This window comes from Schistocerca piceifrons, chromosome 2, assembly GCF_021461385.2.
Source record: "Schistocerca piceifrons isolate TAMUIC-IGC-003096 chromosome 2, iqSchPice1.1, whole genome shotgun sequence".
In the NCBI taxonomy this organism is placed as follows: domain Eukaryota; kingdom Metazoa; phylum Arthropoda; class Insecta; order Orthoptera; family Acrididae; genus Schistocerca; species Schistocerca piceifrons.
The window spans coordinates 1021524152-1021537189 of NC_060139.1; the positions used below are offsets into that span (position 1 = coordinate 1021524152).

General features: G+C 41.9%; 1 protein-coding gene across 1 annotated transcript in view; it reads right to left on the reverse strand.

Moving 5' to 3' along the window:
• The window catches only part of LOC124776084, a 55018-nt gene that overhangs the window by 8656 nt on the left and 33324 nt on the right, over positions 1 to 13038 (reverse strand). Inside the window, exons 11-15 of the mRNA XM_047250926.1 lie at positions 6430 to 6563; positions 6153 to 6311; positions 3849 to 4026; positions 260 to 657; positions 37 to 180 (exon numbers count right to left, since the gene is read on the reverse strand). Coding sequence (XP_047106882.1) covers positions 37 to 180; positions 260 to 657; positions 3849 to 4026; positions 6153 to 6311; positions 6430 to 6563 — 1013 coding nt within the window. The remainder of the gene's footprint in view (positions 1 to 36; positions 181 to 259; positions 658 to 3848; positions 4027 to 6152; positions 6312 to 6429; positions 6564 to 13038) is intronic.

Sequence of the window (13038 nt, forward strand, 5' to 3'; positions counted from 1 at the left end):
CCACAGCAAACAGACAGGCATTAAACCAGTACTTACGCCTGGACCGGCAGCGAGAGACAGGAGGCTTCTGTAGAACGAGCCGTAGTAGTCCTTGTTGATGGAGTCCGCATTGCCTTCCACAATTCTTCCAAGGATCTCAATGCTGAGAGGGTCATTCAGTGAGTACCTTGTGAAGTTGCTCTGAAGAGAGAAAATGTTTTACTCGCCACTGGAACGTACAGTCCAACATATCAAATAAAGGTTCTGTCTTTGGACTTACGTCAAATACAAATCCTGAATCGATGGCTTCACGAAGCCTCTTCTCCAGCGTGCTCACGTACTGCACAAGGGGACCCTGAGGGACGACTCCGTTGATGGGCTTCGTGTAGTCGATAGGCTCTACGTCTGGGAGGTGGTTCGACAGTCTCTCCAGGTTGTACCTGCCGACGATGGCCTTGATGCCGTAGTAGAATTGGTCTCCGCGGCGTGTGTAGTTGGCTTGGTTATACTCCGGCATCTTGGCCCAGAAGGGGTAGCGGTAGTGCATGAAGTCCAGGTAGGCGTTAAGGCCTACGTCCTCAGTATAGTACGAGACCAGCTCATCGGCGTTGCGAGCGAACGGCTGCCCGCTATAGTTGACGCGGATCACGTACGGGTTCTCCTTGCTGAAGGCCTTGCCTGTTGGATAGCGGAACGAGGACTGGCTGATTTATTTACGGACAAATATGTTAATAGCTAATTTTGCAATAGAGAAGAGGTGAGGAGGTTTTTCGCCAAATCGGCGAGGAGAGGAAAATGTGGGATACACTGTCAAGTAGGGCGGGCAGTACACATGTTAAGACATCCCGTAATAACTTCCATGGTACTAGAGGCACATACTGAGGGAAATAACTGTAGTTGAAGAAACAAGTTTTAATCTATCCTACAAACTACTGAGGGCGTTGATGCAACTACTAATCTGAGATGAATAGGCTGGTACAAGAGAGGAATACGTAGCACCTCATTAAACCAGAAAGTAGATGACAAAAAGAGTAGTGGGTACTGCGACCACCAATTGTATGTAGGCTGTTTAGGTTTTTATGTTGGTAACGCCACGTAGCGCTCTGTATGAAAATCATTGACTGTGATGCGTGCAGTCTGTGGCTGATTTGCTTTGTTGGAATATTTGCTATTGTAGTGTTGGGCAGGTGGATGTGAATAGCGCGTAGCGTTACTCAGTTGGAGGTGAGCCGCCAGCAGTGGTGGATGTGGGGAGAGAGATGGCGGAATTTTGAGCGCGGACGATCTGGACGTATGTCCGTCAGAAAAAGGAAATTTGTAAGACTGGATGTCATGAACTGATATATATATATATATATATATATATAATGACTTTTGAACACTATTAAGGTAAATACATTGTTTGTTCTCCATCAAAATCTTTCATTTGCTAAGTATGCCTCTCAGTAGTTAGTGCCTTCAATAGTTAGAATCTTTTATTTATCTGGCGTATTGGCGCTCGCTGTATTGCAGTAGTTTGCGTAACGAAGATTTTTGTGAGGTAAGTGATTCATGAAATGTAGGGATTATTGAAAGTCAGATTACGTTTCCCTAAAAATTTGTGTGTCATTTTAGTGTTGATGAGAATAAGTAAAGAGAGAAATGTCTGACTACGCGCAGTTTTGCTCAGCTGTTTGAAAATCAAATAACATAAGAAGTTTACAAGCACAGTAATTCATAAATTTTCCAAAGGGGAAGTTTCACAATTATTAACCGGTATGGTCCAACACCGAATAGAAACAATTAAACTCTTGAAAGGAGTCGGCGAAGAACTACTTATAGCTGGGTTGATGCCATCTGCAGTGCCACAGGACCATGAATGGAGGATATTTTCATGACAAGCAATGTTTTCGTGCTTTGTTATCGTTTTGCAGCATAGATTCGGACCTTTCATGGTTGGGGAAAGATGTTGCCTGTGTTATTTCGAAACTTACAGCCCCAGATTTTGTTATAATTGCTGCAGGACCAATCAAATATAATGTGGATGCCGGGGCAAGTATTTGACATTCTTTTGTACTGAGTCCGAGTCTATTGAAATAATCACTGCGTCACCTATGGGGGCACGGATTGGCTGCCACTTTTGTTATATTAATAACGGACGAGTTAAAAAAATAAAGAGATATATTTTAGAGGTCAACTGTGTGACTATATGTGTTAGACGTCATTCGACATTTCGAAAAATATGAAATTTTCATTTACGTTTTTAAATAGTAAAGTACATTGGGCTCGCCACACAGATGGCGTCATAGGCGACAGCCCTTATAGAGTGTTGAGCATCAACTGAATTGAGTTTGGCATTCGAAGTACAGGAAATGCAGCCTTGCCTAATGCATGAACTATTCTAATGAAAAGAATTATTCAGGCTTATTAATATTTTTCTGTTATTATTTTCTCACTGCATATGTTAGTTGTTTGGAACGGTTTTATTAGTTAGATCACTAACATCGGCCAATAACGAGACATAATCCGAGTTTCTGAGACCTACGTAATTTACTTGGCATGACGTCGCTAAAGCGCCGAGATATTTCGATGAAAAGATAAGATCAGAGAGCTATAAGTTTCGACACTGACATTACACTTACTTTCAGTAATTGCTCGATACCTTTAGGAACATTTGTTACGTGGGAAAGCTTTAATCGAAATGTCCTTGTTGTGTCGGTAGCTGGGCCGACACCGTGAAGTTGAGATGGCTGAAAAGGCAAGCTAGACTAACGCAGACGGGCGTGATGTACTGGAACAGGATACGTAATTAATGTTAGGAAGAAAAGTACGGAGCAGGATTCATACTTATCTTTAATATCATTGTGGTACATCGATCTTGACGATACACAGGAGACTTTAAGTTCAATCACTGTATGGCCAATGCGCCTTGCTAGTTCGTAGCCATTAACTTAGCTGATGGCTATTCTGTCTCTCGGCTAATGAGAGAGAAAGGCTTCGTACATCTGGTCGGTAGCTAGGTTCTCGTACAACTGGGCGGTAGCTAGGTTCTCGTACAACTGGGGCGAGTGCTCTCTCGTATCACGAGACCTGCCTTGGTGGTGGCGCTAGGTCTGCGATTACACAGTGGCGACACGCGGGTCCGACATGTACTAAATGGACCGCGGCCGATTTAAGCTACCACCTAGCAAGTGTGGTGTCTGGCGGTGACACCACAGTCCTACTGCCTGATCTGTATGTCTGTGAGACGAGAAGCGCCTGTCTGCGTCGATCTACTCACTCTCTAAACCACTATCAAGTGCATGGCAGAGACTACTTTGAAGTGTACAGAATGTAGGGTTACTTCCCATCGCTTATAGACCGCAAGAAGAATGATAGTTTAAATGCGTCATGTTTGTTGTTATTGGTCTGATCTTGTGTTCCCGATCCCTATGGAAGCGACCCGCAGGAAGCAGAAAACTATATTCAGATTTTTCTCTCAGTCTCATTATTGATACTTTGTAAGTAGGGCTTCGCGGGGTAATTGGGTCTATCTTCAGACAATTTAGGTTATCAGAATTCCCATGATGCTCTCCCCGCATATTTAAGAAAATACTGTAAGTGTAGAAAAAATGGTTTAGATGGCTCTCAGCGCTATGGGAATTAACATCTGAGGCCATCAGTCCCCTAGAATTTAGGGCTACTTAAACCTATATAACCTAATGACATCGCACACATCCATGCCCGAGGCAGGATTCGAACCTGCGACCGTAGAGGCCGCGCGGTTGCAGACTGAAGCGCCTAGAACCGCTCGGCCACATCGGCTGGCTGTAAGCGTAGAGATGTGCTGTACAAATGTTTACAATGTGATGAACTGCGTGGCTAGAGAATGATGCAGTGTTGTGTGGTACCTTGCAGGGCGGCTTCCCACGCCTCCTTGATGACGTCAGGGCTGACGTACAGGTGCGGGTACAGCTCGTAGAAGGGGGGCAGCACCACGTCGAACAGGTCCTCGCGGTGCAGCTTGGCCACGTTGAGAGCGTACACGAACAGGCCCTCGTTCAGGTGGTCCCTGGCCCACACGGACGTCTGGAAACCAGCAACACTGATGTAGGTAATTGTATTATGCAACCATCGGTATTTACGTTCACACTCCGGTAACCACTGTTGGGCGTCGAGCCGAAAGTATCAAGTTTGCGATTAGCATTTACAAAAACCTTCAAGAGTTAAATGTATAAAAATGAATATTTGGAATGGCAGATACGTTAAAAGTATCACCATAGTTCACAGTGCACCTCAAAAACCAGAAATAATAGACGTTTATTATATACGACTGAATTAATGTATCTGGTAGAGCCTCTACGAATTACTTTCCTAATTCAACTAAAGAACTGAAAATAACCAAGAAACTGAAACGATAATAAAATGAAACTCCAATATGGCATCCTTCATCAAGTTTTTCCATCATCCCAATGTTCATGCTGTGCTCGTAAAAGTAACACTTGTGACTCGTATAAATGATTTTAAGTTTTCGTGCTAGACAAATTTTTAACCAGTAAATTAAAATTGCTGGAAGCAAACGATACTTTTAGTATTACGCACTGCAGTGACTGAAGAACATGGAGATGCTAACGAGAAAAAGGTCAGGTCACTCACACACTAACTCTCTGTCTCTCTCTCTCTCTCTCTCTCTCTCTCTCTCTCTCTCTCACACACACACACACACACACACACACACACACACACACACACGCACACTTCACTTAAAGCATGCGTGCGGTCTTTGCAGTGTAGTGCCTTACACACTATTAGGAACTTTTTTTCCCCTCTTCTTTTTTTCTGACTGCTTTGATGCGGCCCGCCACGAATTCCTTTCCTGTCCGAACTTCTTCATCTCAGAGTAGCACCTGCTACCTACGTCCTCAATCATTTACTGCATGTATTCCAGTCTCTGCCTTCCTCTACCGTTTTTGCCCCCTACATTTCCCTCTAGTACCATGGAAGTCCTTCCCTGGTGTCTTGACAGATGTCCTACTAACTTGTCCCTTCTCGTCGGCAGTGTTTTCCACATATTGCTTTCCTCTGCGATTCTGTGCAGAACCTCCTAATTCCTTACCTTAACGGTCTACCTAATTTTCAATATTCGTGTATAGATCACATCTCAAATGCTTCTATTCGCTTCTGTTCAGGTTTTCTCACAGTCCATGTTTCACTACCATACAATGCTGTGCTGCAAGCGTACATTCTCATAAATTTCTTCCACAAATTAAAGACTATGTTTGCCACTCTTGTCCAGGAATGCCCTTCTTGCCAGTGCTAGCCTGCTTTTGATGTCCTCCTACCTCCGTCCGTCATTGGCTATTTTACTGCCTAGGTAGCAGAATTTCTTAACTTCATCTACTTCGTGACCATCAATCCTGATATTAAGCTTCTTCCTGTTCTCATTTGTACAACTTCTCATTACTTTCGCCTTCTTCGATTTACTCTCAGTCCATATTCTGTACTCATTAGACTGCTCATTCCATTCAGCACATCCTGTAATTCTTCTTCACTTTCAGTCAGGCTAGCTACTACCAACGATAAACTTACTTACGTTTCTATTATCGTCGTCGACTCACCTCGGAAGATGTTCTCCGCAGTTGAGAACGAAACGTCAGGGAGAAGAAGTTCTACACATCGACCACGGCAACTTAGCCCGGAAGAGTTTACTTATAAAGACGTCGGCCGTGAAAGCCTACATGGAATGATTACTTACGTTTCTGTTAGGTACACTGAACCTCTAATAAGCAACTAAAAACTCTCAGAAAATAGATACGAGAAGAGTTGCACTACGTTACTCGAAACCCATCCATCTGTTACCTATGTATTACTACTCTGTACCGATCTGTCTCTTACGCTGCATAGACATAGCCACAAGAGTACAATATCAGTGAGATGTTTACAAAATATCTTTCCTAATGCATCAGGCTAACCTAGAAGTTTAACGAGCACAAATTAGTGACACAGTGGTAGACAGTCGAGACCCACCACAAAAATCTTTATCAACGTCAGTGTGCACCGTTATTCGTAATATCGAGTGAAATAGATTTTAGTATCCGACTTAAATACCATTCTAGAAAAAGCGGTCAACTTTAAGATGCCTTTCATTCCACAGGACAAACCAAAAGCATACTTCTTCAATAATCACATTTCGCTACACACTGCATTTTCTTTACCTTGTAAAAAGTCTCGAAGTCATTCGCCTGGTACAAAAGGTCGACAAGGGCCTTGGCCTGAATCTGGTCAAGCTTGTTGTAGATGGAGAACTGTTCTCCACGCTCTTTGAAGTAGCCGTGAGTGTAGTAATTCACGAACTTCTTCACGAGTTCTGGATCCTGCAAAGGGGAGTCAGAAACAGTACTTCAGTATAACTTATCGCAACAACGACAAAATACATGAAATCAGTATATTCAAAGAGTGAAGTCACAAGCTGTACGTTAAAGTTTGATTTACTTTGAAGTTGTTGACATTCTCTTCAAGATTGAAGGTTTCCGAAATCTTCTTCTGCTCGGGGTCTACGGTGGGTTGTCCGACATGCCAGAAAACTTCTAGCAGCTTCTTCTGCCTCAGAAGGAAATCCTTGTCCGCTGCAAGGAGAAGACATTTCGTAACGTTATGTTTGTGAAAAAACTTTCTCACTACTAAGGTAAAAATTTGCCATCGGGTTTGATGTACTTCATTACAGCGTGTCACTCACGTAAATGAAATCCTATTGCTTTCCCAAAACCTTTTCAGATTTTTCTAAATCTGCGAATGATCTACCGGCCTATTAATCTCGATAACAATGTCTTGATGGCTTTATAAAAATGAAGAGAATCATTCTTTCATCATTAAGAACACTCTCCAGTTCCACTTATTATACTGCTACATCTCTTGGGCTCATCACTTTCCGTCTGCGCAGTGCATTAGGTTATATGAAAAAGGTATGTCACATGCAATGACATTTCTTTGCGGCCCGAAATATTCGGTTTAATAGCAGCAACGGTATTTAAAAGTCTGGCTATTGCCTAGAAAAGCATAAAGACGTGCCTCTGTTCTAATGTGCAAGAAGTGTGTACGAATTTTTATCGTTTACGGGCTCAAACAATGAATTACGCAGTAAAGAAAATGTTCAAAACTACAACAAATCTGTGCGAAAATCTAATGTGAAAAGCGTTTAAAATACTTCCTTAATGAGTAGCTCATTTCTAAGACCAATGGTGACAGTGATAACCAATACGATATTACCAATACATTGAGAACAGAAAAAATTGTAGAGAAGCTAATACTTCTTTTTTCAAGTGCACTGTCGTAGAAATATTGTTGTGCGAGTTAAATCGCCACATCACAATCAAAGACAAATTAAGACGACATGGAATATCTAATGTGATTGTTGCTTCACTGGCAACAAAACTTACATGGCAGCAGGGAGGAAAGTAATATTAAATTTGAGTTAATACCATTATGAAAATGCTTAATATCTATACTGAAATGGGGCTAATTCCTATGCTTAAGCAATTATTATCCGAAATTTCGGTAATGGGTTCTTGAAACAGTAGTGTGTAGTAGTTGAAATGGAATAGTTATAAACTATTATATATCGAAGGAAAAGAGAGGAATCGCTAGAAGTGATGAAAGGGTATAACTGCAGAACAGAAAATATCAAAAGAGGAGAACCTAATTTAGCTGCACAAAATTTCACCCGATGACTCTGGAGACTTTTATTCAGACAGTATGTGTTCAGGCAGCCGAATATTGTAACCACTTTTAAGGAGCTTTGGTATAAACATCGCACAAGCAAGAACTTCGTTCTGTGTGTGGTTCTTTGAATGAATTCCTATGTCTACATACTTCGGGCAACTACTGTGTTGTAACGCTACTTCAGACTAAAGCACAACTGCCAAGCGATATTTAGTCCTAGCATTTGGAAATCGTTCGAGTGCAATAATGTTATGGACAGACCGCTGGTAGGAAAACTACTACATGAATGACACTGTGTGCCTGAGTTGTTTTTAAATATAAAATACACCAGTAATGTTATGTAGTACCCCTTTTAAGGCAGATAACAACAGTGAATATATCTGCATCATTTCAAATATTAGTATCTAAGTCGTTAAATTACATTCGTAATTGAGAAATTTGTTTCCATTTATGCTTATTACGATAAGTAGAAACTGATCTGTATCAGTAAGGAACATATGGGATACGAAGTGATAACATAATTTAGTTCTGTTGGCAGTGTAGGAACTCTGATATGCAAACACTTCCCAGTTTCACAAAAAATGACTCTGAGCACTATGGGACTTAACTGCTATGGTCATCAGTCCCGTAGAACTTAAAACTACTTAAACCTAACTAACCTAAGGACAGCACACAACACGCAGTCATCACGAGGCAGAGAAAATCCCTGACCCCGCCAGGAATCGAACCCGGGAACCCGGGCGTGGGAAGCGAGAACGCTACCGCACGACCACGAGCTGCGGACTTCTCAGTTTCAAGTTTGAGATTCTAAGCGAGTCTATATTCTATGTCTGTCACCGAAAGCGTATGAAGAAATGCTTAGTTCGCTCTGCTGAAGAGTGTTCCTTATTATAACGTGCTAAGTACTTGCACTTTTTCGACTACAGTACACGATTACTGTGTGGCCCAAGACTTGCTGTTGTACGCAGATTATTGTTTTATTTATACAGTTCCAGAATACAATTCGAATTGGGAACCTTCTTATCAGGCACGACAGCCTTTAGACACTATGACAATAAGTGTTGCCACAAAAGAAATTTTCTTACGTTAAAAGAAAGAACGTTTCATAGCTTGTCAACAGTGAAGCCATTATATATGGTGCATTAGAGTTCTAGAGAAACTGAGGATATCGGTTATCATCTTGTTGATGAACATGATTGTGGTATTAGGCTGAAGACATTTCCGTAATTCACATAAAACTGAAATCGTTTTGTGGCTATCGGGATTTGAACCTTACTAATATAGATTACGGTTCGCTATCTTAACCAGTATTCTAAGCTACTGTCTTTTCAACATTTTCATTCTATTCGATCACAATTTTTCCTTCAAAAGGTTGAAGGCGGAGGTGATACTAGAAGCGTATTACGAACTGTAGACAGTCTTTCAGATAGTGAGGACCTAGTGGAAAGACTGCCTTTAATACATGTAACGTAATGTGAGAGTATTCGCAAACATTTTCAGTATAGGTTAATACGCGATTGGCAACTGGCGACTGGAATGAGACAAAACTTCCAAGCGTTTGTGAGTTTCTGTCGAGGGCGGTTTAAGGTGGAGCTGCCATACAAATCACCCTCCCCCGTGGAAGGGTAAACTTATATTTCATGAAAACATCCTGAGGTAGTCTAATTTACGCACGAGCATTGTTCGCCATCTGATATCCTCACCAAACCGAATTGATCAGAGAGACAGACAAAATTAAAAACAAAAAACTGAACCATTTGTTACGAATTAATGCAGCCAGCGCGACTGTTTGATAGACACGCTCAATGTACAGCCGTTTACTACGAGAGCGACGATGTTATTTTCAGAGAGACTTACAAAATAGCGAGGGTCATGATTCCCAAGTCAGTGAAGGTGTATAAGAGTTCCTGCAGCACACACTTGGCTTCAAGATCACGCTGCTACAATTTCAGGAATTTGGGCCGCATGGCCGCAGCTGAAAGGCTTTGTTCCCGCGTACCCTCTGCTAACAGAATAGCGTGATGGAGAGTGGGACTGTAAACTACATATACACCTAAGTGACTACTCTGAAACTCATACTTAGGTGTTTGACAGAGCATTCATACAAGCACTTCCGCATTATTTTTCGACCGTTTCACTCTCGAATAGCATATGGTAAATCTAAAAACCTAAATCATACCGTGTGAGTGTTGATTTTACTTATTTCATCATGATGGTCTTTTTTGTCTGCGTAGGTAGAGTCACGAAGATATTTTCGCAGTCACAGAAGAAAGTATGTGATTGAAATTTCACGAAACGATCTCTCCGCAGTGCGGATCATATGTGACACTCTGTCCGCTGTTATGCGATAATGCAAAGCAATCTGCCCTCCTTTGAACTTTTCCAGGGTCCTCCACTAATCCTGTCTGGTAGGGATCCCATATTTTGCAGCAGTACTCCAGAAGAGGATGGACGAGCAAAGTGTTGGCAGTATCTTAAGTAGATTTGTAGCACTTTGTGAGTGTTTTGTGAAGAAAACATAGGATTTAGTTCGCCTTTCCTTAAATACGATTGTTCCACTATAAGTTGGTCGCAACTGTAATCCCTCGGTATTTAGCTGAATTGTTAGCGTTTAGATTTGTGTAACTTATCGTGTACCCGAAATTCAACGGATTCCTCTTAGTACTCACGTGAGTGACTTCGGACTTTTCACATGATAGAGATTCTCTGACTAAATAATTTTGCAGTTGTTTTTTGATCTTCAGATGACTTAACTAGACGGCAAATGTCGGCATCAGCTGCAACCAATCAAAAATGGGTGCTCGGATCGTCCCCTAAATCATTCACACAAATTGGGAACAGGGGAGGGTATACAACACTTCCTTGGGGAACGTTAGATATCACTTCTGTTTTACTCGGCAACTTTCCGTCCATTTACTACGAACTGAGGCCTTGTTGACAGGAGATCACGAATCCTGTCGTACAACCAATGCTTCGTGGGCACGCAATTTGATTAGGCGTTGCTTGTGTGGAACGGTGCTGAAAGCCTTCTGGAAGTGTAGAAATATGGAATCAGTCTGAGATGCTGTATCGACAGTTATTATTTCGTGTGAATAAAGAGCCATTTGTGTTTCAAAAGAACGATTTTTTATTCAGTGCGTGCTGGTTATGTGTCAACAGGTCAATTTCTTCGAGGTTATTTCACAATGTTCTTACTCAGTACATGCAGGAGATGTATTCGCAGTTGCAAATACGGACAACCAGCAGACGTATAACGGAATGATGACAGTGAAAATTTATGGTGCACAGGGACTCGAAACCGAATTTTCAACTAATCGCGAGCGGTCACCTTACCATTACGCTTTCCGAGCACGACACGGCCAGATCCATCTTCCATACGAAGTCAGCCCTGTGTCTACAAACTGCACTCGTACGCCCATTACGTGTATCCCCGTGCAGGGGAGACATTTTTAATTGAAAGTCGCTTGCCCGGTTTCGGCGGACAAATACGATATTGCAGTGCTCTGCAATGTCGTATATAATACACCACTTGTTCCAAAAGCATACTGTAAACTGATGTCAAAAATATGGGCGTGTAATTCATCGGATCACTTTTATTTCCTTTCTTGAGTGCTTTCCGTTCGTTAGATGTGGATCGTTCCTTCCAGCGAAGGGTCGTACGTGACTGCTAAAGACTGAGCTGTTTCATTACCATACTCCGAAAGAAAGCTAGCTGGTTTACAGTCTAGATCGGTTGACTTGCTTTCATGAAGCGTCTTACCTTGCTTCGCTATGAACCGTAATTAAGTAACACCGCTTTACTGACATTGTCATCGGTAACGTTACCATTGCTATCGCGAAACGAAAGTACCGATTGTATCTCACCGCTGGTGTGCTTTATGTACGACCAGAATTTCCTTGGCTGATTTCGAGACGGAGCTTCGTTGTGGAAACTATCACGCTGATGTAAGGAAGGAAGATTAGGGTTTAATGACCACTCGACTACGAGATCATTAGAGACGGAGCACAAAGACGAACTGTTTCATGGAGAGGCAAAGAAAGTGACTGTGCCCAAAGAACCACCCCGTAACTGCCTGGAACGATTTAGGGAAAATCGCGGGAAGTCTAAATCTCGATGGTCAGAAGCCGATTTGAATTGATAGTCTGCCGAGTGCGAGTCCAGCGTGCCAACCCCTGTGTCACCTCGCTCGGTATCTCACCCTTAAGTCCTCCATGTATTTTTTAAAAAATATATTTACACGTCAAGTTCCGTAGGACCAAATTGAGGAGCAAATCTCCAAGGTCATGGAACGTGTCAGTACATGAAATTACAACATAAAAGTAATAACAGATTAAAATAAATGTTCATGAACCTGAAAAAAGTCAGTCCATACGTTTAAGTAAACGCTATCAGCAACACAATAAGAATCAGCTTAATTTTTCAAGGAACTCCTCGACAGAATAGAAGGAGTGACGCATGAGGAAACTGTTCGGTTCCGATTTGAAAGCGTGTGGATTACTGCTAAGATTTTTGAATTCGAGTGGCGGCTTATTAAAAATGGATGCAGCAGTATACTGCACACCTTTTTGCACAAGAGTTAAGGAAGTCCGATCCAAATGCAGGTTTGATTTCTGCCGAGTATTAACCGAGTGAAAGCTGCTTATTCTTGGGAATAAACTAACATTGGTAACAAGAAACGACAATAAGGAATATACACATTGAGAGGCCAGTGTCAAAATACGCAGACTCGTGAACAGAGGTCGACAAGAGGCTCGTGAACTCATACCACTTATTGCCGGAACCGCCCGTTTCTGAGCCAAAAATATGCTTGTAGAGTGGGAAGAGTTACTCCAAAATATAATATCATACGACATAAGCGAATAAAAATAAGCGAATTTTCGTGTCGAATTATCGCTCACTTTTGATACCGTTCGAATAGTAAAAATGGCAGTATTACGTCTTTGAACAAGATCCTGAACGTGGGCTTTCCAAGACAGCTTACTGTCTATCTGAACACCTAGAAATTTAAACTGGTCAGTTACACTGATCATATGCCCGTTCTGTGAAATTAAAACGTCAGGATTTGTTGAATTGTGTTAGAAACTGTAAAAACTGAGTCTTACTGTTATTTAACGTTAGTTTATTTTCTACAAGCCAGGAACTGAGGTCATGTACTGCACTATTTGAAACCGAGCCAATGTTGCACACAACATCCTTTACAACCAAGCTACTGTCATCAGCAAACAGAAATATTTTGGAGTTACCCGTAATGCTAGAGGGCATATCATTTATATAAATAAGGAACAGGAGCGGCCCCAACACTGCTCCCTGGGGCACACCCCCACTTGACAGTACTTAGGTTAAGTAGTGGAGTGCATATACCGCTCTCAGTAGCACACATT